We start from the raw sequence: 23,396 nt of genomic DNA, 5'->3' as shown, positions 1-23,396 counted from the left end.
TCCGCTAAATAAGACGGAAGCGGAAGTTGTAAAACATACTGGCGCCTTTCCATTTCTTCAAAACAACTCCGTGAGTGTCTGAAATACATCTTTGCAAGTGGGTGACATATAATGACAGTTTCCAGCAACATTGTTTTAACGCTTATTTACCGGAGATGTTAGATGCAAGAAATGCCACTGAAATTAGCGACAGTTTGCTGCGTACGCTTAGCCGAGCTTCAAAAACACAGCAAAGTGATTGTTTCCTGCGTATGAGTTATGGTTAAATTTAGCTAGTTTACATTAATCATTTTCGCTAAGGTGCCCGCTCTTCATTCGCAAATGAAAACGTTATCCAGATTCTAATGAAAGAAACATATATCTACGACATTTTCGCCTTTAAACTTAGCTGTCCTGTATATGTTTTCATTTCAGTGCCACAATGCCTCTGTCAACCCAGTCGCAAGCCGATGATGAGCATTACATTTTGGTGGCCAGTATGGATAATGCCCGCAATTTGTCCAACATCTTGAAAGCGATCGCCTTCAAAGACCACGCCATCTTCAGCGCGACACCCAACGGCCTTAAAGTCACTGTTGAGGACTCCAAATGTCTGCAAGCCAATGCCTTCATCCAGGTGTGTTTCCTTTAAATATTCAATAATCCTTATACTTTTGTATTGAGTAAACACGGAGGAAGTGATCCAGCTGAATGCAGCAGAGTCTTGATTTCCCCCAAATTTGATTTCTGGCAAATGCACCCCCTATAGTGGAGAGATTTCCTCTCTTTATTCCAGGCTGAGATCTTCCAAGAGTTCACCATAAAAGAAGATTTGGTGGGTTTACAGGTTAACCTCACTGTTCTGCTAGACTGCCTCAATATCTTTGGAGGAAGCACAGTACCAGGTAAAGAGAGTGAAAACTAATGAAACCAGATAAAACATTTTTTAACCTCAGTTTTAAATGTGTTCGTTTTTTCAGCCACGGTACAGATTATTATTAGCCTTCTCCGATATGTCTCAACATTTTCATTCTCTCCCTCGTGTGATGTTACAGGAGTATCAACAGCCTTGCGGATGTGCTACAGGGGCTACGGCTACCCTCTGACCCTGTTCCTGGAGGAGGGTGGGGTAGTGACTGTGTGCAAGATCAACACACAAGAACCAGAAGAGCCAATTGACTTTGACTTCTCCAGCACCAACGTCACAAACAAGGTGGACTTACACTAACTCCTCAAGTATCTCTATAGTATCTGCAAGTTTATTAAAAGCAGGCCATAACTGATTACTGCTCATCTACCTCTTTTCAAAGGTGATCCTGCTCTCGGAGAGTTTGAAGGAAGCCTTCTCTGAACTGGACATGACCAGTGAGGTGCTACAGATCACCATGTCCCCCAGCCAGCCTTACTTTAGGTGTGCTGCTAACATTACAAGTGCTTTGTAAAGCATCACTGCATCTCCTGCAGGAGGTTTACAGGACATTTGACTATGCTTGTAAAACTCCAAAGAACCATGTTTAAAACACATTTAACCTGCGTTTAATAATGACACAGTCACATCCATCAAGGTGAAGGAAGCACACTTGAACTTTGAGTTTTACAAATACTGCATACAGACATCTCTTACATTGTTCTTTGGTTTGTTGCTCTTCAGATTGTCTACGTTTGGAAACTCTGGAAATGCCCATTATGATTATCCCAAAGACTCTGACATGATGGAGCTGTTTGGATGCACCAGGACACAAACCAACAGGTTAGCACATGATGACCAGAACGAAAGAATGGCAGAGACAAAGTAGGGGCTGAATTAACAGGAAATGTGCAGTATTTATTCATTATGTAGTTTTGTTTGGACGTGGTCTTACATTACGATGTCCACCTGCAGTGCCACACACTGAGAAAAGGCTCTGGATCTGCTGTAATGAGTTTTATTAAAGCTGTCCTCTCTGAACTGCGACAGGTACAAGATGTCCCTGCTGAAGCCGTCCACCAAAGCCCTGGCTTTGTCCTGTAAAGTCTCTGTGAGGATGGACAGCAGGGGCCTCCTCTCTCTGCAGTACCTGGTCAGGAATGACGACGGGCAGATCTGCTTTGTGGAATATTATTGTTGTCCTGACGAGGAGGTGGAAGAGGAGTGATTACAGTCCACTGAATACCCCTTTAAATAAGCACTTTAGTGGTGGCCATTCACTTTGAATGAGAAGCCAAAGTATGCCAGAGCAGGCGGAGCAGCCAGTGGGGTGCATACAGGTAAAAACACTGGACTTAATGGGCATAATGGGTGATGGACACCGTGTGAAAGGTCTTCACAAAATCAACTGGTTCATCATTTGCCACACAGTCACATCTGAGTGAAGCATTGCTACTGGATTTGTGGAAAGATGATGTCACTGAGCTGATGTTATGTGTGGACTTGCGTCGCTTGTTAATGTGGAGACTCAGGTATTTTGATTGCCTCCACATGCAAACATTACCTGTACCTTCATGTGTCAGTTTATAGTCTGGTCGCAGCCATATAGTCTGTCTGCATTCAGTATCTGTTCCCATGTTCCTCCTCTTTTCCCTCACAGAGCGAGCTGGTTGATGGGTAATAAAGTAAGCCATTTAAAATGTGATACGTTGATATATTATTCTTAAAAGGTATGGCATTACTGTCTGTAAACATTCAAACCAGCCCCTCACATCCTCAGTGTGCCACCTGCTGGATCACATATCGTGTGTTGTCCATACAGGAGAATTTAACTGAGATTCAGACAGAGATGACACAGATTAAGCATTAGCCCGGTCCCGACCTTAAAAAGTACCAACCTGCGTACTGCTATTGGCCGGAGGCTACACACCCACCGCTCAAAGGTTGCAGCCCTGAAGCATCCAAACCACAGTAAAATAAGAAAATCCAGGCAGAGGGCAGATAAATACCCTGCAACACACTTCTAGTGGGTCATAAATGATACAGATAGGTTTTACATGACTCTATATGTTGGTTTTTAGGAGTCTCCTGCATAGTGTTTATGGTGTCGTGTAGTGTGCATACATCTACTCTCAGACCTTACATTGCTCTGCACATACTGACATTTGTTTGGAGTATAGATCATATAATACTGACAGTATGTTTGAATTGTTTTATTTCCATGACATAGAAACAACTGTAGTCACTCAAAAGCAATAAACTTGTTTTTTTTACACTTATGGAATATTTAGTTTTATCAAAAAGGATAAGCCAGTATTGTTTGCAGTGTTGTAAAAGCAGAGACCTTTATGGCCAGCTCCGTGGAAGTCCTCAAGGAGGGAGCAAAATGTGTTTTGTGTGAATCCACAAACGATGGCATCAGACACTGAACATAATGTGTACAGGTTTTCTCTCATACTGTCAAGTATGTCGCACGTACAGTATTTTTGTAACCAAACAAAAGGTCATAATATTGGACTTAAGACCTGGCTGCACTGTTGCATTACTACATTTTCTGAAGGCAATAACAGAACCACGGCAGCAGTAAGCCGTACACTCAGCTTCATCCAGTCCATCCAGTTACCTGTGTGCCATCCTTTGTCTTTTGAAAGCTTTGTGTTTGTTCTTCTTCGCCACTTTGGGCTCAGGTGCTTCTGTCTGGATGTGAACAGGCTTCTCATCAGCTGGTGTTAGGAAGACATCAGCTGTGACATCTCTGGCCAAATCCTCCTTCTCTTCAGTCCTCTTCATGTTCTGCATCTCCTTCACCATCTGCTTCTCACGCACTCTGGCGGCTGCCGCCAGTCTGATCTGTCTCCGGTGCTGTGGGTGTGTGAAGAGAAAGGTGACTGACATGATCAGCACGGTCACGTAAAGGGTGCAAAATGTGATTCACGTAGCATCACATGCTTACAACTGAAACTAGCATGAACTGGATATTACCATGTTAGGAGACTGGAAGCCTGGGTTTTCATATAGCGTAGGCCCTCCAAAGCTCCCCTGAAAGATCTTGATGAGGTTGAGAACAAAGCGAGGGCCGATCTCCACGAGGGAGGCATCCTCCTCCATGATCTGAACACGGCACAGAGAAAGAGATACGTCTTACTTCTCAAAGCAAAACATTTATTTGTTGGTCTAGAAGATTTTGCCAAGAATAGTGAAACATTACCTGGTAGTTTCTAAACCATATCCTGTTGTCGACAATGGTGAATGTGAAGACGTGGTCCACAAAAGGCTGACTCTTTGGATGGTAGCGTGGAGTGGAAAATGTCTGCAACAGGAAAAAGTAATGAGTTCCTTCCTTATTTAAAAAAAATAATAAATAAAAATAGATATACAACCTACAGAGCATTCAAACAAAGTGAAACCTTGCTTACAGATATATTCACTGCTGAATTTTTTAATATGTCACCATTAGCTTGTGTGTTCAGGATTCACGCATGCATCTTCAGACATGCTTCTCGTATACACACCTGGGTTAAGAGCTCCTTCAGCAGAGCATAGTGGGGCTCACTGTCAAATTTCTGTTGGAGACAAAGCAAGTTAAGCTCTTGTTTGTGTTCGGACAAGTTCTTACCTTCATGTATTGATTATGAAGACTCAGCTCCCATCACAGACATATACTGCTAATACTATTATATTACTGACAGAATTACTGACAACATGTGCCAGTGCTACTCACAGGGTCGAACGAGACCAGTGGTCTGGATCCTTTGAGGCAGTTTCCTGTCATCTTGAGTTCAGCCAGTGTATGAACTGTGGAGGGGACAACAATATAAATCAGTTTTTACCCATCACACATGACAGATGCACTGAACTCCAGGACCATGACAGAAGTAACTCACTGTTTTGAACCAGAAACTTTGCAGAAGGTCCATGAGGGCTGTTTGAAATCCTGTAAGAGAAGAACATTATTGAATTTACTTTAAATTTGTTCAACAGTACACAAGCTTGATGTTTAGAGAATGTGACAAAGATCAAATACTCACCACATATAGAGGTCTTGCTTCTTCTTGGCCTCAAAAAAGAGGCATTTGTTGCAGTTTTTCATTTCACACACCTGGAGACAATGCAGATCTTTAGCTATGCTGTATTGCATATGATTATACATAGTGTCCACATTTTAAACAACAAACTCACCTCATTAATAACAAACAACTTGTCCTTTCTGTCCATTTTTGTATCTGTCAGACAAAGAAAATCCTTGTTATCATCTCTGATCACCAGTGTATGCATGTAGTGTGGTGAAATGACACTGCATCTGACTGACGCACTGTACAAACCTGCTTTTGAATGAGGCATCATGGTCCTCAGGTCTTGCATCAAGTGTCTTGTTCTGAAGTTGATGCCTCTTGAGGAGAAAATGAGAACCCTTTCCTTGTTGGTCCATTTACCCTGTTCAAGAAAATGTCGCTTATAACACCAAAACAAATTCACTGTACTGTTATGGCTTTTAAGACATTTTCTCATTCACCTAGATCGCACCCGTATTCTAATGATGGTCAGGAATTTTACGACTTTTCCATGCTGCGCATTAAATTACACTATTCACTGTGTTTAGTATTGCTACAAGGTGTGAGCTGTTTTGGTAAAACAATGACATTACACAACTTAAGGACAATATAGCCCAAGTGTATGGATGAACTTAAGTTAGCTGACTAGCTACCAATTCAGTGGCTAATAACAAGCACTAGCACTTACCATAGACACCGGTGGTGGAATTGTGACTTCACTTTTCTCCTCCTGTTCGGCTTCACCCGGTGCTTCACCTCCATCTGCGACAACTTTGACTTTCTTTGCATTTTTATCAGCATGAGCCCGTCCACGTTTTCTCTTGAACGCCGACATGTTTGTATGCTCGCTGACCCAAATCTCGCGTGACCGAACGATAGTTCAACTGAAACAGCACACGTGCGGACAGATCAGAGGGTGGGACTCCCAGTGGCGCGGAGGTGGTACTGCAGACTCAACACAGCACAATCCCCTCCTTACCTTAAAAGTAAAATGAGTACAGTATGTCCTGTGTCACTGTTAAAATCTATGTTTTAAATAGAAATCTCCAGAAAATAAAGCACACAGTAGGACTAGATTGCTGTTGACTGCTACTGGTAGAAATGTACTGTATTAGGAAATGATACTGTTAGACATTATCGCCTGAGAGTGACATGGAGAATCTTTTTTTTTTCATTGCATCTTTTCCTGATAGATGAGAGTAGAATAAAATATAATCTATCAACTGAGTAAGATACTGATTTCATTTTGCACTGTGGAGGGCAGCAAAAGGTGATTATAGCTTCAAATCTGCCGAAACGACAACGGAAAGAAGAGCAATTCTCGCGAGATTTACCGGCACTGGACATGGCTAATTGTCCCACCTATTGGTTGTGGAGGTAACTCAGTGGCTGTTGATATACAAGCTATTCGTCAGCGTGAAAGGATATTGCGCGTATTTAAAAATGTAACGTCAAAACAATACATTACTGTTGCTTTGACCGTATTAGTCTGCATTTTTTAAAGAAATGGAATAGAGACACTGCCTGTTACTGCCTAGTATGCTACAGTTAGCTACATGCTAAAGATATCGTCGGCTGGGACAACGTGAACAACACTATTTTCCTCGAGTCAGGTTTCTCTTTACAATTAGCTGACGATGAAGTGTCACTACGAAATCTTGGGTGTGAAAAGAGACGCAGGAGACGACGATTTGAAGAAAGCTTATCGTAAATTAGCACTGAAATGGCATCCAGGTAAGCTGTGATAGAAATGTGGTAGTTATGGACTTGGCAAGAAGGATAGGAGTATCCCAGGTCTATAGTGCATTGGACGAATACTTATTGTATAGTAACATGTCTGAATTGACTTCTGTATATATCATTTTTTCCTATAGAGCTATTGTTAACATTAATAAAGTGATTAGTAGTCTTTGGATGGTGTGACAGTTCACTGCAATATGTTAAACATAAAAGTATGATATTTGCCTCTGAAATGTAGTGGAGGTAATGCCATGTTATGACATGGTGATTACACAGTGCTTATTTACTGAACTCCTCTGGCTCCCTTGATGCGATGCTCTTAACTTGAACCCAACAACAGCTGTGTTTCCCACTGAAATTTCCAGATAAAAACTTGGACAATGCCGAGGAGGCGGCGGAGCAGTTCAAGCTGATTCAGGCAGCTTATGATGTCTTGAGTGATCCACAGGAGAGAGCTTGGTGCGTACAGGTTTATCTCAGCATGTGCAAAGAGTTGTTGCAGACTCACATTATCTCTGCTGTTTTATATACAAACCGTTCAGGGTTCAGTATGTTGTAGTTTGACGCCTCTGTCTCCTTCTGCGTGGCAGGTATGACAATCACAGGGAGGCTCTGCTGAAAGGAGGACTGAGTGGAGACTATGAAGACGACAGCATTGACCTGCTGCAGTATTTCACCGTCACCTGCTACTCTGGCTACGGAGATGACGAGAAGGTTTGTGCTTTGTGTTCGTGTGTGAGGGTCATCAGTCGTATCAAACCTACAGCGAGGTATTTTCTTCAGACAAAGAAAACTCCAATCAAAACAGGATCTCAATGCGCCAAAGAGACTCCTTTCAAACATCGCCCAGACTCTCATTTTGTGGAGGATAATTCTGTTATGTTTACCATAAGATATCTGGTCAATATAACCCAATCTCTTCTCTCTTTTGTCCATGTTATCACCTGAGGAAGGGAGAAAAGAAAAACTTATGTTTTTGGGAGGCACACCCCACATGAAATACTGAAAGAGTTACTTAAAAATCTGTTCAGATTGGTGGCGGCAGCTTCATCCCTCGTGATTGTGGGCACAGGAATTCTTTGTTTATCTCAGAACGGTGATTTCATCATTTATTATTCCCACTTGTTTATAATCCATTCTCTCTTCGTAGGGCTTTTACACAGTCTACAGAAATCTCTTTGAGTCCATTGTTAAGGAGGAGATGGAGCACGGCACGGTGGACGATGAAGAGGAGGAGGAGGAGTTTCCTCCCTTTGGAGACTCTCAGAGTGACTATGATACCGTGAGTCAGCCCACACTTAAAACACGTCTCATGATTGTTCCTTTGGATGATGTGAATGATGTTAATCAGTCATGATTTTTAGTACTGAATCACACTCTCTTCTCCATATTACAGGTGGTGCACGTGTTTTACGGCTTCTGGCAGAGCTTCTGCACTCGTAAAAACTTTGCCTGGAAGGAGGAGTACGATACAAGGCAGGCCTCCAACCGCTGGGAGAAAAGGGCCATGGAGAAGGAGAACAAGAAGACCAGAGAGAAGGCTCGGAAGGAGCGCAACGAGCTCGTGCGACAGCTCGTGGCTTTTGTCCGCAAGCGTGACCGCCGTGTGCAGGCCCACAGGAAGCTGGTGGAGGAGCAGAATGCTGAGAAGATCAAGAAAATGGAGGAGCTGAGGCGGAAGCAGAAACTCAGCCAGGCCAAGTGAGTAGTGGACGGATTGCTGGGTAAATCTGGCATTTGTTTTCCTCCTTTACCTCCCACTTGTCATAACACTACACTGTATGTCCATCCCAGACTGGCAGAGGAGTACAAGGAGCAGAGCTGGGCGGCCATGTCTGAGCTTGAGAAGGAGCTGCAGCAGATAGAGGCTCAGTACGGAGAGGAGTTCGGAGATGCATCAGAGAGTGAGGAAGAAGAGAACAGTGAAGAGGGAGGAGGTCAGTGAGACTGTGTTTGAGATTTCAGCTTCACTAAGGAGAGCGGCGACATGCGTCAGCTCCCGTAGCTACAGCACAGCTTGGCTGAGCAGATCTGACCTGATCAGCGTCAGCACCAGCAGTGTTTGAATAGAATGTGATCGTCAGTGAAATGAAAAGTGCTTGTCTTGTTTTTATGTGCGCAGTTTCTTTTTTCAGTGCATAAATATTCATTCACAGATGCGGAGCAGCCCGATGGAGACGAGCTGACAATCGACTATTATGATGATCTGTACTGCCCAGCCTGTGACAAGTCCTTCAAATCAGATAAAGCGTGAGTAAGCTCACACCCGCTCCGCCTGCCCGCTGTCCTCTGGATGTACATGCGTTTGATTTCTTTAGAAAGTCACACAGAGCTTGTTTTTGGATAAAAACACTGTGTGAGGACACTGAGGCTTTTATACTCGTCACTCACTGTTAAATCTGCGTCATTGATGCCTTTTCTTGGCGTTTCATCGTTTCTGTTCTTTGCTCTCCACAGTATGAAAAACCATGAAAAATCCAAAAAGCACCGGGAGATGGTGGCGTTGCTGCGGCAACAGCTGGAAGAAGAAGAGAATTCACTTGGTTTGAACCAGGAGGGAAGAGAGGAGGAAAATGAGCAGGAGGAGAAGGAGGAGGAGGAGGAAGAGGAGGAGGAAGACAAGCCAAGGCAAAAGTATGTAGCTGGATGTGATAATAGAAAAAAACGTACTTTTCACCTGGTTGTCAGAGTGCTTACAGCTTGGTGACACATTGAAACTGTATAAAATTTCACCTGCTCCTACACAGGCTGTCCAAAAAGCAGAAGAGGAAAAAGAAACAGCAGAAAGTAGCACATGTGAGTAATATCATCCGTCTCTCAGCGACTGGACCTGGCTTAGTGTGCTCTTAATGCAGCTTTCTGTATTCATGCTCTCCTCCCCCACAGCAGAGTCCTCCAGAGGAGGAGGAGGAGGAGGAGAAACCGGCGCTGACCACCTGCGAGGAAGATGCCCCCGAGAAGTCGGCAGACCCCACAGAGCCGGAGAAGGAGGATGATCTCCCTCCCGCAGAAGTCAAGAGGTCAGCCCAGTGGTTTTGTGATGTCACTAATTCATCTTTATTAGACCAGACTGAAGCTGCATATTTTAGGGGGTCAAGAACCGGGTCCACAGCAGTACCGAATGTTTGAGGCTACAGTTATTCATAATTGTGGCCACTTGGGGGCAGCAGAAGACACAGTTGTGGTTCTAATGCAATTTTGTCTGTCACCTAAATGTTGCCTCGGCAGCTCCGGGAAGCCAAAAGGAAAGAAGGGAGGAGGAAAAGACAAACCGAAGAATGTCAAGTCAAACACCGGAGGACAGGTTCCTGAGGTTTGTACTCCTGTACATACAGTGTACATGCTTTCACACGTGTCATTTAAGCAGCATCAGTTATCAGAAAGAACCTCATGATATTATACTTATTATATCTCTAATCCCCATTTCCACCTCCAGAAGGAAGTGAACCTCTGCTGCGTGACCTGCAACCACGAGTTCCCCACAAGAAACAAGTTGTTCGACCATCTGAAGGCCAGCGGCCACGCCTCCGCTCTCTCCTCAAACGCTGCTCACGGCTCCGTGAGCAAGAGCAAAAAAGACAAGAAGAAGAACAGATAACACCTTTCATCTGGGCTGATGAACCCCAAAGAGTTTGACTCGGCAGGAACACAGGAAGCACCGCTCTGAGAAGCCTCTCTGGAGGAAGATAAACTGGAAAAAGCCTGTTGAAAGTGGATTTAATGGACCGGATTGGCTGAATGAGAGCAGATCGTTTTTTTTAAACAGTCATTTTCAGTGAGACAGCTGTGTATGTGTGAGAGACTCCTTTTACTGAGTCTTCCAGATTGGAATGATTGAAATGTTTTCTGTACTTTTCCCAGTAACTTATTAAATGCTCCATAATGATAAACCAGTGGAGATTAACCAGACAGGATGTGCGTAGGAAACACCTTTATCCCTGTTATCAGATCCTTTTCTGTTTTGGGACTCCTCTCTCTCGGTTTGTCATGAAGAGCTCAGTCGTAGTATTACTGCATCATGAAAATAAAAGTGATACTGCATGTTGGAATTTATACAACAACTCTGGAATGATTTGCATCAGGTAACCCTGTTTAACAATAAACCCCTCTATGCTGGTCATGTCTGTACAAAAACACACTCCTGAACCTTTTTTTAATGCTTTTTTATTGGTGGTAGAAAAAACAAAATTGCATCTTTAAGCTGATGTATAAAAGCACAAATAGTTGTTTAATCAAAATGTGGTCAAGATACATATCGGTGACTTTATATTCTATGTGTAGCATTCAGGGTTTGTCTGAAAAAATGTGGAAATTTAGTGGTCCTGTTTTCAAGGTTAGGAATATGCTTGAATTCTAATACATATATTTCAAAATATATTTGAAATGAAACCATCCAATCATCATTTGTGTCTCCCGTGGTTGAAATTAGCAACTTTGAAATAACCATGATCAAAACATATAAAGTCAATATGAACAGCTAGTAAAAAATAAGCCATATACGCACTGATTGATGAGGGTGTGAAACTGCATTTATAGTAACAATTCAGATGTGATGATGAAGGCTTTATTAGTCTAGAAGTGTTTTGGTTTAAGGACCTTGAAGGTGCTTGAATTTCTGTTTGAACCCTGAGTATTCAACTGCAGACTGACTGCAAAACAATCACAATGTTGATTCATTTGATCCAAAGAGAGCAAATTGAGCTAAAGTCAGTTAGAAAAATACTTTTTTTTTTCCCCCTTAGTGTGTTTGAGTTAAAAAAAATGCAGTCCGCTGCTGATTGGGTGTCCAGGGTTGGCCCTTGGCACGCAGTCGCTCCTGTGGCCCGTTCATTTTCTGTTCATGTAGTTCTGGATGGCCTTGTCGAAAATTGGCAGGAAGAAATCTACGTCCTCCTTTGTGATGCACAGGGGGGGTTGGATGCGGAAGGTCTGAAGTGGTGAGAAAACAAAAGACAAGAGGGGAAATGATGGAGTGCCAGAGATTTCCTGGAAAACGTGTGACCAGGTCAGGTGCTTCACTCTGGATCACATGATGCTGCTGGCAGAGAAGACACCTCTGGCTCACGTTCAGAGGCAGAGATGAGAATGTTCATAGGCTGCTAAAATGGGTAGGATAGTAGTAAAAATGTATTCTGAAAATACTTGGACTTATTCTGGACATCCTGTTTGTTTACACAGCATGCTGTTGACCCTGCAACATAAACATCAAGGTGAGTGCAGTTACCTGTCCGTAGACTCCTCCTTTCCCTATCAGGACTCCCATGTCCTTTACGTCCTCAAAGATCTCGCTCATTGCCTCAGGAGGCAGCGGGTCCTTGCTGACCTGTGAATGAAAGTGAAGAAGCCAAACGGGCGGATGTGGGTGGATGTGTTATATAAAATATATACCAGTAACTCAAATTTTGAACAGCATCCATCTGTCTGTGTCCAAGCAACGAACCACTTATGCTAAAAGGCCTGATGGGCTACTGCATTTATAGTTTCCAGGTTTAATAATAACTGAAGGTTAAGGCAGCAGACAATGATGTCCTCTTCAGCATCAATCGGTTACTCATCCAACCATGTCGTTAATATTGATGGATTGGATGGTTAGGGCAGTAAAAAAAAAAAAAGTTTGTTGTTTTTGTTGATGTTTTTTTAATTGTTACTAAATCTGACCTGAGTGTTAATTCAGTCATTGGTCATATTTGAAGCTAGTGTTGACAGCCTTAATCAGGTGAGGGTTTAATTTGAATGCTAATCCTCTTCGCTTTGCGGTTATCCAATGTTTGCTACACGAAATAACAATTTTTTAAAACCCTCTTCTTGCAACATTGAAATTTTGCAGCGTTAACTGCTTCTGCACAAACGGTTCGGTAAATTACAAATATATCGAGGCAGAAACCCTGAGTGAGTGTTTCACGAGGCGTCACCAAACTGTGATTTACTGCAGGTAAACTGTGGCTTTCTAAGATTCTGGTTCTGTTTCTTCCCTTTTCAAATTCAACATCTGCCAGATGTGCTGCAGCTGATTGTTCTCTTCAGAGCTGCACATGCTGCTCCGGCTAAAGGTGAACCAGGGTACAGCTGAACCATGCCGAGGAATGGTGAGCGTCACATCTGCTGCAAACTCAGTCGGCCTACCTTGTCTTTGACCATTTCCACGCCGATCTGCAGGCCTTTTCCACGGACATCACCGATAATCTCATATTTGTCTCTGAGTTTTGCCAGTTCGGTCAACATATAGGTGCCCACATTAAGACTGTTCTGCTGGACGCCGTCTTCTTTGACAGTCTGTTGAGTAAGAATCCGTTATTGTTTGAAATCCAACTGAATTCAATCATCCCTTTGCAATCAAAAACAGTCATAATCAGTGCTTTGACTGACATTTGCGGTGCACTAATTCTCCCCTGTGAATGCAAATGTAGGAGCTGGACTAGATGTTGTGTCCATGCTTTTAAGTTAGATGCCAAGGAGGTGTTAGCAGGAAAGCTAATGTGGTTTGTTTTTAAGTCTGCAGTTTTTTGTGTTGTGTAGCTGTCTGCTGTCTGGCTGTTTGCCATGACATTACAGCTCTATGCAAATATGGTATGGCAAATATGGCTTCATGGAAAAAAGTTCATGTTCATGTAGATGGAGAATGTAACAGTATTCTGATGGCTTAATGTAAAAGTAGGGGGCACCATAAGGAAACCAAAAAAAAATGTAAAATACAGTTTTCTTCCTTTTGGTTTTTCCACACACAGGATGTGATTTGCAGAGCGTATATGTATGATATAAATTGAATTGTCTCATACGAATGAACAGGACCGACTAGAAAAAGATGAATCCTTACATCCAGCACTGATGAAGCAACAGCACAAGCTAAAGGACTTCCTGCAAAGGTGTTGAAGTGGAAGGCCTTCCCAAAAGAGGCAGCAATTTCTGGAAGACAAAACACATGAATAAACAAGCTCATGCACAGACACGAGAAAGAAAACAGGGGGGGTCTTTGAGTGAAGTCATCGTCAGGACAGACTGATTACTACGAGAGAGCTATGGACAACTAGCTACCTCAGCAAATAACGCAGGAGCAATCTGTGACCACACATCCAGTCGCATAAATATGCAATCTTATTTCAAAGCTGTAACACTTTGTTGTAATCAGCATATGAAGCACATGTCACGTTATCTTTTTTGTTTTCATCTTGCTGTGTTTGTTATCTATTGGCTTCTATATCCCTGACCTGAGAAATAACACTTCATTCAGCTGTATTTTTTTAGGTTTTAAATGATAGATGAACTTGAACCTGATCATCTTTTTCATCTCTACTTGTGTTTCTCGACTGTTTGATTGTAGAAATAAAGACAAAAATGCACACCTTCCATTACTATCTCACCTGGTGTTGTCACAACAGCTGCTATTGGGAATCCATTACCAATGCCCTTTGCCATTGTAACCATATCAGGAATGACGTCATAGCCCTGGAAACCCCAGAAGTGGCTTCCTGCCCGGCCAAATGCAGTCTGGACCTGTCAGGTGCAAAATACATGAATTTATTTACAGTTTTCAAAGTTCATGATATATGATGCTGTTAGTGCTAGAACATCATTGGTATCCATCCACCAAGCATTGGTTGAATGAAGTCTTTTATAATGAGTTAACAAAGCAGTTAAGTGAGTCTTAGTTTGGTGGAAAAGAGAAAGGTCTAAAGGAGAGAACTAGTTTTCTGTTTAATTGCAAAAACAGGCGTAAGAATATTTGCTTTCTTGACTAAAAAAAAAGCTAAGAAACATTGCAAACTCACCACTGGTGGGTGGGGCGGGGGTCGGGGAGGAGACACACACCTGTGTGAATATATCGGCAATCGCTGGTTGTTGGGCTAACAATGGCTGGTTTCAAAACATATTGCTCAAGCCTCGTATGTATATATTATATGTATATATAAAAACATGTCTATTTTATTGTTTAGATTCTAATTTAAATATCTGAATATGTGTATTGTGTGTGTAGCATGGAGGGGGCTACAGGTGCATTTCCTTGTGCAGTGTCTCACTTCAATAAAACCTTGAACCTTCGCTTCCCTTAGCTTGTAATAACCAATTTCCATCACATAGTCACATTGACTTTTACCTTCAGAGCCTATAATAGAATCATTGAGGCCGATTGCCTGACCATATCCCTGTTACGTGGTGTCTCTAACCTCATCAGCAATGCAGATCCCTCCTCTCTCTCTCACAAGTTTGTAAGCATCCTTAAAGTAGTTTTTAGGGTACTGCACAGCTCCTCCCATTCCCTGTAGAAAAAAACACATTCACAGTCCCATATTAATTCACACAAGGACTCATATTGAGCATGGATGACTTGACAACGAAGGATTCAATGAAGTTCTGACTTCGATTTTGATTCACATTACTCAATTTTCCTTTAAAAGTGTCACGTCCATGACATGCAAGTTACGCAAATACTCCACAGCAGAATATTTTACCTGAATTGGTTCTGCAATGAAACCAGCAATTCGACTTGGGACACTTGTAGCAAATGTCTCTTTCAGCTGTCCAATGTACTGTTCGTTTGCCATGCAGTGACCTGTGGGATCAAAGACAATTCTTTTGGACACAGTAATGATATTTACGTTGGTATGTATAAATGCAATATTTATATTTTTGTAAATATTTTGTATATCCCAAATAGAGGTAATACCAAGATCATTACCATCACATAAATTTTGTTCTAATAGCCCATCATTGCTACAGTCTAATTTGACTAAACCTGGTGTACCTTACAGTATATTGGACTATTATTTACTGGTATTATATCATAACATAACATGTTTTTTTTTTTATAGAAAAAGCAATGCGGACATGCTAACAATACTGACCATTTCCAGGCGGACTCAAGCTGAGGTGCAGGCATACGATACAGCTAATATTCCTGAAACTAACAATGTTAAAAGAGGAAAACAATCAAAAGAAGGCTTTAAAGGGGAATTGTTTAGTCTGATTTTCAGGATTAAAACTTGCCTGTTGTACTGTACCCTTGTGAATTTCAGGGAAAGGTTTGAAAGAGGGAACATATTTTGTCAAAATGTAACTCTAAATAAATTTGACAAATTAACTGCTGCCAGGCAAATTAACTAAACTACAGGGTATTTGAAACTGTGACTGAGGTCTTGACAGACACTTTTTCTGTGCAAGTTGAACATATTGGATTAATTTGCTGTTAGAATATTGCACAAGGGATCCTACATCTCAGTCCCACAGACAGTTTGCCTATTTATGAGGCCAGTATGAGAGATAACCTGAGTGTGTTGAGTCATGCGTGCATGTGTTTGTGTACCTTGGGCACAGCTACATTCTCTGATGGTCTGCACAGGAGAGTCCCTGCAGTGGCTTCCTCCCCACGGGCCTCTGAACACATCAGGACACATGGTCTGTTTTTTGGGCAGAAACCAAGTCAGCTGGATCAAACTGACAGCAACAGTCACTTTTAAGTAATGCAGCACAAAGAAATCGAATTTGTTTTCAGTCCCTTTGGTCCTATGTAAGGTGTTTATTTATCATTCATGCATCTGTTCAGCACCATGGGTGGAGCTGGAGCACAAGAAAATCTAAAAAGTCTGTTTAGTGCACATATAAACTCTCTTTAAACTGGACTGACTGCAGTTCCTCAAGGGTTCCTCAAAGCTCTATTCTTGGGCCTCTTCTTTTCAACATCTACATGCTTCCCCTTGCTCATTTTACAGAATAATACAACATCTCCCACCATTTTTATGCAGATGACACACAACCGCACATAACAGTGTCACCACATGACTACAGTCCCTTACATTTGCTGAATAAGTGCATTGGACAGCTGTCCGGTAAAGTAATTGTGGAGTTTTTGTTTGGCTTTTATGCCCCTAACAAGAAAGATTAAAAGTCAGTGGTTCAATATAAAGCACTTTGAATTGCCTTGTGTCTGAATGGTGCGATGTAAATACACTTGCCTTTCCATATGTTGTTTATTGCTGTGTATGGCACTGCAGTACATTAGTAAATACATACATTCGTGCAGCCTGAACTGGTGGCGACGGGGTATTTATATGCTGAGTTGGAGGTAAGACCCATGGTCTGTTGGCTGCCACCGTGGTACGACCCTCTGGAGGATTTAACGAGAAGAATCAGATACATTTAAAGCAAATGTTGCTGAAAACATTTCTCATTTTTCGTGGAACAGTGAAGCACATAAGGATTCGACTTGGACCTGAAAGTGATGATGTCATAGTTGCCTGTGTAAAGTCGAGCCATCAACATAGCCAGGTCGTTGGCTTCTGAGCCACTGTTAGTCAGATATATCACCTGGACAGGGAAACACAGAGCCGCAGACATTTTAATTTACCCTTCATGTGTATCCAGCCTCCTGTTCTCACCTGATCAAATCCACCACAGTACCTTAAGAGGATCCGGTAAGGTGGAGGCTAGTTTCTCACAATACTCGTGGAGAGTAGGATGGACATAGATGTTTGTAGTATGCCACAGTCTCCTCAGTTGCCTCTCTGCAGCTGCTGTCACCTTCCTGTAGCCACAGATTTCATTCATGGTGTATCATTATAAAACAGGCCATCACTTCGTGATATTAAAAAGAAATAAGGACCTTACGGGTGGCAGTGGCCCACACTGACAGTCGCCACACCAGCAAATAGATCCAGATATCGCCTCCCGTCTACGTCCCATAGCCACTGCATATATCCCTGGTGGATGAACACTGGTTTCTTATAGAAGGTAATCTTTGAGGTTACAGGGTTGCAATTCTGCCTGCGGATCTCCATCATTCCCTCTTTGGACATACCCTGGACAGACATAAACACACAGCAGAATAATAAAATGACTGGCCCAAGAAAAGTAAGGAGTTGTACTTTTATTTGACTAAAGATTAATAAAGTAATACCACCCTCTGCAGTTGGCGGTAATTATGTGCCTCCCCCTCTGTGGTTTAAATGTATTTGGAACGGTAAAACATGACATAAAACATTGCCCTACAGCACCACTAGTGGCCAAAAGCACCACAGGGTACCTTTAATTACCATCAACATATTGAAGTGTGTGTACTCTGCTATTGCTGATCATTTCAATTTCTCTCCTTAAATTCAGGGTAATGTTACATGTAGAACCTGCCAGGTGAAGTTAAATATTTTCGTGCACCACCTTTGCATGACATAATAACAAATCAGAGTTTTTACTTCATTACATCCAGGTCCCAGGTCCAAGTCATTACATAATACAGAATCCAGCAGTGCAAGATAGACATGTGATGCCACATCACTCTGACCTTGTACTCCTCTGGTTTGTAATTGCACTGGGGCATCTCTGGGAGGTCTGCAGGCCGGTATTTGATGGCAGATTTCTGACATGCTGCACCTGTGGAATAGTTTCAATGGAAATTCAGAAAGAGAGGTTAAGTAGGTGCTACTCCTGAAAACACATGCACATGGATCAATATTTGCACTTTGATTCTCACCACCCACTGGAGCACAAGCTGGGGGTTATCAGTGCCCTACACCATTATGTTCAGGGCGTGCCCACAAGGACAGAAGGCAAAGAGGAGCAGAAACAGAAGAATATTGTCATCCCTTAGACTGTGGGAATATCTGGAAAAACTCAGGAGGATTTCCAATATCCCTGTGCACCTCAAACCCAGCAACACCCTGAAGCAGAAGCTCAGCCACTCCAAGGACTAAACACCCAGGCGAAGGCAGAATGCACAGACTTGTAGATTGGGGAAGCAAAACAACCTCTTCACAAGCGCATGGCACAACACAAGAAAGCCAACACCTCAGGTCAAGACTCAGTGGTACACATACACCGTACCTACTGTACATATTTTAGTCAGGGAAGACTGCTGGTTTGAAAGAGGAGTGAAAGAAACCATCCATGTCAAACTGAAACGAGCGTCAGTCAACAGAGCAGGTGGTCTAAGACACCACTTACAAGTCCAGTTTAAGTAGATTGTATTCAGCTATTAAAGAACTCCATGAGCCGATCAAAGCCTTACTCTGACATTTCTGTGACAGTTGGGGCGTTTTTTGTGATAATCCGTTCTAACATTTTCACTGAGGTCTTAAAACGTTTAAACCTCCCCCTATTTACTGACATATACAAGTAAATTACCAAATTTAATTGTAGATGTGGGCAGCAATTCAGAGATCTGGCACCAGACTATCTATTATCTAGAGGAAAATCAAATATGATTTAAAATTAATTTCATCATGACTACTGTTTTTTGATTTCATGTCATTCTGAATAATCTGGTCAATATTTAATCTGATTGTAACCTGGTTGATGGTTTAACTTCACACTGCACAACACAGGAAATAGTATACTTCTTGTTTTTCTCACTTTGCTAATGGCTGGAGAATGTCAGTCAGGATTGGTCACTGACAGACAGTTTTTTTATTATTGTTAATGATGACATTTAGTTTGAGCACAGAAAAACACACATTATACTCAAGTTTAAATACCAAAATACAGATTGCACACAGGTTTAAATAACATGTTCTTAACTCTCACTATGCACCCTCCATTTAACCACTCAAAGGTCAAATTAGATCGTATGACAGTGAAGTATTTTACTGCCTTATATGCAGAATTACATCTCTGCAGCGTTTTCTGCTGTCGTTTAACTTGATGCACAGTTGCCTTTATTTTTATGTCACAATATCAAGACTTGTTTGTGTAATGTACCTGAAACAGTCTGTTTTTGAATAGCAGTGAATATATTAACGAGTGTAGTGCACTTTATTATTAAATAGCAATAATAATCATTTTTATACAGCACTTTGTGCATTACAGAAAAAAAATATAAAAAAACAAAATAAAGAAGAAATATAGTAAAACACAAGGATAAAATTAAAGAAAATCTACTGCAGCCTCTAATAAAACAGTTAGCTAATGTTTGCCCATGAGTTTTACACAGACAGACTATGTTTGCCAATAATTATATTAGTTAATTAATTAATTAGCCAGCAGGCTGATAAGATTTAGGTGACAAAATGACCTGAATATCGACACTTCTATATCGACTGTGCAAGCATCAGCAACAGACCATGATCAACAAATTCTGTACTTTTGCTAATCTCCATGGTAACTCACCACTTCCCAGGTGAAATTTGGCCAAACCAGGTGAACAGCAGAACTGTCCCGTGAGACCTGCATAGCGGCCACTTAGACAGGAACCAACTTTATACATGTCGAGCAGGTGCAGTACAGACGCCACTCATGCTGCTCTCTTCTTTTTCTACAAAGGCCAAAGGATGGGTGGACAGTGCTCAGCCAATGGTACCCTGATCCCACCAAACTACAATGATTTCTCTGCAACGTCACGAGGATGAATATGTAACTAGTGGTTCCAGGCCACCATGTCCACTACGATGGGGGAGTTGTGTTTAGGAATAAGGCAAGATATGCCGGGTGGTTCTGGTTCTTTCCTGTTGGAGGCCAGAGAAGAGGCTGACCTCATTCTGAGGTGGGTGGGAGTGAGATTCAAGTTTTTTATTTGTCGCTACACAATGCAGGATTGCACAATGGAAAGCAGTTGTAGCCCCCACCAAGTCACACACGCAGCAAATATGAACAGATGTTGAAAATTTTAATTAGAAACAAAATAGGCAATATGAAAGTAGCACTAAAGGAAGAAATAGACCTTTCTGGCCAACCTCGCTAGTCAATTGATTGACATTGATCGGGAGGCTAATCAGCTGGTGAAGCTCACCTACGTAGCCCCTTCCTATGGCTCACATCCACCCTGATTTACTTTCTTTAGGTTTTGCACCTTCAACACCTCTACAGCACATGTACATGTACTGCTTTGTTTCTTCATTTTTGTTAGCTATAATTTTAATAAATTATTCTTGTTTTATGTGAATCCTCTGCTCTCTAATGGCACGTTCCCTGAGCCAGTTTGTGACCAAAGGAAAATTAATACTAATGTTATAGTGGGAATGAGGGTAATGCAAAAGTTAGTGGTATGGTAATGTGCAAAACCAGCATAACAGAAAGTTAAAGTCATTGTTTATAGTGAATAGAGTGCAATGGATGAGATCGAGTGGAGGAGTTTCAAAGCCTGAGGATAGAAGCTGCTCTGTAGTCTGGTGATAATGCTGTGGATACTTCTGTGTCGCTTGGCAGGTGAACAGACTGCACGGGCACCTCACCAAGATCACTACTGGACAGTGAAGGAGTACCAGTGATGTTCTGGGCATGTTTAATCACCCACTGCACAGCCCTCCAGTGCACATCTCATGCTAATTTGTAATCTTTGCTGTCCGGATGTTTTCTGTTTCTCCTCTGAAAAAGTTATCAAATAACTTGTCACAGGTGTGTGCTTCTTCACTTCCTTTATTCTGAAATCTCATTGGCTGCTCATTGGTTGCTCTCTGTGCTCCACTCTGTAAGACTGCCAACTCCCTCGCAATATGACGTCTCTTCATTGTTTGAAATCCTGCCGGTGTTGGTGCAAAGTTCTCTTCATACCACGGGCTGCAGTTGTGGGTATACAGCGTGAACAGGAGAGGGCTCCAGTGTTCAATGCTTGAGTGGAGCAGCTGCGACTGCCAGCCTGAGCTCTCTGGGGTCTGTTTGTAAGGAAGTCCAATATCCAGTTACACAGATGTGGTACTCCCCATCCGTTTCCTGGCGTGTTGGCCTGTTGTGTTAAGCTGAGATCAACAAGCAGCACTCTCAGCTGACTCACTTGAGATACAGCCAGATGATGGATGCCATGACAAACTGCTGAATTCCACCTGCCCAATGAGGGTTGCCTCTGTAAGAGGTGTAAGCCTCATTAGCACAGGTGGAATATAACTGAGTACATTCAATCAAGTAGTGTACTCAAGTACAAATTCTGGATACTTGTACTTCACTTGACTATTTCCATTGTGTGTCACTTTGTACTTCTACTCCACTACATCTCAAGAGACAATTACTGTACTTTTTCCTCCACTTCACTTGTCTGACAGCATAATTTTTCATCCCCCCTCCTCTCCAGTGAAATTTGTTGAATTTCAGTGTGGCTGTTTCTGATGAACTGAAGGACTAGGTATTCCTTTATGGGAAAATTCTCCTTCTTAAGCTGCATAAACTACTTGAAACCCTCTTGGATTAGTTGGAAAATGCTACAAAGCTGAAAACAGGCCTGTTTTCCTAAGGTCATGAAAAGAGAAAATGATGCATTACTGTAGATTAAATGAGCCAGCAGTATATAAAGCAGTTAATATGAGCTCAGCCTTAAACATCTACAGCAGTGCCACATACAGATTAATGCAACAGTGATATTAATTCAAAAGCATCGTGTATTTAATAGTAAAACACGGGCAGGGAGCATTTCACTGCAAAATGAAGTTTAAGGTTTATTTTTGCCACTTTAAGTATATTTTTGCTAATATTTACATACTTTTACTTAAGTGAGGTTTTGACTGCAAAACTTTTCCTTGTACAGTACAAGAGTATTTTTAGTGTGGTATTAGTACTTTTACTAAATGATCTGAATAGATCATCCACCAGTGCTCAAAGTGAAAGGAGAGAGACTTAGAAACTCATGTTCCTCATGTTCAAACCACAAACGTGCTGGTAGAGTGACAAATCCAATAACTACAGTAAATACAAATACAAGTACTGTTGCCTGTGGATGACTGCAAAGTTTTGGACCAAGAAGCACAACTCAGAGACCAGGCCGGTAAAATGAAATGTCAGCTTTACTCGCAGACAACAGGCAAAGATCATTACAAGGTAGGGCTGGAAGAGAAGGCAAAATTATCCAGCATGACGCAGGAAAAGTGGCAGAGACCCAAAAGACTGGACTGCTAAGTAGCACACGAGAGTGGGAATGGGTAAATATATGCACTGCAAGGCTAATGAGGAAGTGGGAACAGGTGTGCAGGTGGGCGAGAGGAGGACAGGTGATGTGAATGGCAGGAACACAGGGGTTACTGCAGGGCAGGAGGAGCTGGAAGAGAGCAGGTGTGAAATGTGGCACAGCAATCTGGGTTTCAACCTCAGACTTGGCCAGTTATTATAGCCAGGTAGAAATGGCTGAGACAGATAATGCAACACCAGAATTTCCCAAATAATTTGGTATATTTGAGGTCAGTTATAAGCCCTTTGGATTACGCATTGCACTTAGAACATTTCAGTGTCTCGTGCAGTGTTTGTTTGGGCAGTCACCACTCTTGTATTTGGGCAATGTGATCCTGTTTGGTGCAGCGGCATCTGGAGCGGCTCTATGAACTACAGCTCTATGATACTTTAACTGGAAGCTATTGAAAAGCTGAATATCGGTTAGGTCATCCTGCGCAGTGTTGACAGACAAGAACCCATTATGCCATTTGGACACAGCAAAGATAGGCACTATAGAATGATCTGCTTTAGATCCAGAAGCAAGAGAAAGGGATAATCTTAGTGGAAGATTAAAGGATGACAGGATTAAAAAGATAATTAAAAACCACCAAAATGTAGATCCTATAAATACCTGCAGGGGGCACTGTGACCAATGTAGACAGCGCAAATGGTGCTCACAGATTCATTATTATTACATTCATGTCTATAATCAGCAGCATGTCTTCAGAAATTACAGTGTAAAACAATGATTCAGTGTTACATCCAAGCACAATTTAGGTGACCCAAAAAGTGCAAAATCAGTCATTGGAAAGGCACCGTGTAATATTCTTGTCTTGTTAAGGTGCGCGAGGTGTATTAGGTCTTCTGATTAAAACATACTTAAACAT

At 42.0% G+C, this 23,396-nt stretch overlaps 4 protein-coding genes across 9 annotated transcripts; 2 read left to right on the top strand and 2 right to left on the bottom strand.

The window, feature by feature from the left end:
* The first annotated feature begins 6 nt into the window (after nt 1-6).
* rad1 (RAD1 homolog (S. pombe)) lies at nt 7-3,164 on the top strand. Of its 3 annotated transcripts, none has more exons than XM_070989305.1 (7): nt 7-70; nt 415-616; nt 776-884; nt 1,035-1,192; nt 1,290-1,390; nt 1,631-1,729; nt 1,937-3,164. In XM_070989305.1, exons 2-7 carry the CDS (start codon nt 422-424, stop codon nt 2,112-2,114), a joined length of 840 nt encoding a protein of 279 aa, XP_070845406.1. In that variant the 5' UTR covers nt 7-70; nt 415-421; the 3' UTR covers nt 2,115-3,164. The 3 variants fall into 3 exon arrangements, with proteins under 3 accessions (XP_070845406.1, XP_070845407.1, XP_070845408.1); XM_070989306.1 differs by having other exon boundaries at nt 31-97; XM_070989307.1 differs by lacking the exon at nt 7-70 and adding an exon at nt 191-261.
* Nucleotides 3,148-5,794, bottom strand: bxdc2 (brix domain containing 2). The gene is made up of 10 exons (XM_070989304.1): nt 5,627-5,794; nt 5,209-5,320; nt 5,066-5,109; nt 4,915-4,985; nt 4,771-4,820; nt 4,608-4,681; nt 4,399-4,449; nt 4,095-4,196; nt 3,869-3,997; nt 3,148-3,748 (listed from the first exon to the last, which is right to left on the bottom strand). Exons 1-10 carry the CDS (start codon nt 5,771-5,773, stop codon nt 3,506-3,508), a joined length of 1,023 nt encoding a protein of 340 aa, XP_070845405.1. The 5' UTR covers nt 5,774-5,794; the 3' UTR covers nt 3,148-3,505.
* Nucleotides 5,795-6,250: 456 nt separating this feature from the next.
* dnajc21 (DnaJ heat shock protein family (Hsp40) member C21) lies at nt 6,251-10,814 on the top strand. Of its 4 annotated transcripts, none has more exons than XM_070989709.1 (12): nt 6,251-6,672; nt 7,044-7,137; nt 7,269-7,392; nt 7,829-7,960; nt 8,075-8,379; nt 8,473-8,615; nt 8,835-8,928; nt 9,136-9,312; nt 9,426-9,474; nt 9,568-9,698; nt 9,907-9,991; nt 10,115-10,814. In XM_070989709.1, exons 1-12 carry the CDS (start codon nt 6,576-6,578, stop codon nt 10,274-10,276), a joined length of 1,593 nt encoding a protein of 530 aa, XP_070845810.1. In that variant the 5' UTR covers nt 6,251-6,575; the 3' UTR covers nt 10,277-10,814. The 4 variants fall into 4 exon arrangements, with proteins under 4 accessions (XP_070845810.1, XP_070845808.1, XP_070845812.1 ...); XM_070989707.1 differs by having other exon boundaries at nt 9,565-9,698; XM_070989711.1 differs by having other exon boundaries at nt 9,426-9,478; nt 9,578-9,698.
* A 602-nt stretch (nt 10,815-11,416) lies between these two features.
* On the bottom strand, nt 11,417-19,864 carry LOC139348555 (alanine--glyoxylate aminotransferase 2, mitochondrial-like). The gene is made up of 14 exons (XM_070988775.1): nt 19,768-19,864; nt 17,948-18,036; nt 17,278-17,468; nt 17,071-17,194; nt 16,883-16,977; nt 16,684-16,777; nt 15,977-16,070; nt 15,126-15,226; nt 14,841-14,933; nt 14,037-14,169; nt 13,493-13,581; nt 12,802-12,951; nt 11,903-12,001; nt 11,417-11,607 (listed from the first exon to the last, which is right to left on the bottom strand). Exons 1-14 carry the CDS (start codon nt 19,862-19,864, stop codon nt 11,506-11,508), a joined length of 1,551 nt encoding a protein of 516 aa, XP_070844876.1. The 3' UTR covers nt 11,417-11,505.
* Nucleotides 19,865-23,396: the final 3,532 nt, after the last annotated feature.

This window comes from Chaetodon trifascialis, chromosome 20 (genome assembly GCF_039877785.1).
Source record: "Chaetodon trifascialis isolate fChaTrf1 chromosome 20, fChaTrf1.hap1, whole genome shotgun sequence".
In the NCBI taxonomy this organism is placed as follows: domain Eukaryota; kingdom Metazoa; phylum Chordata; class Actinopteri; order Chaetodontiformes; family Chaetodontidae; genus Chaetodon; species Chaetodon trifascialis.
This window is presented reverse-complemented; position numbering and strand designations above follow the sequence as displayed.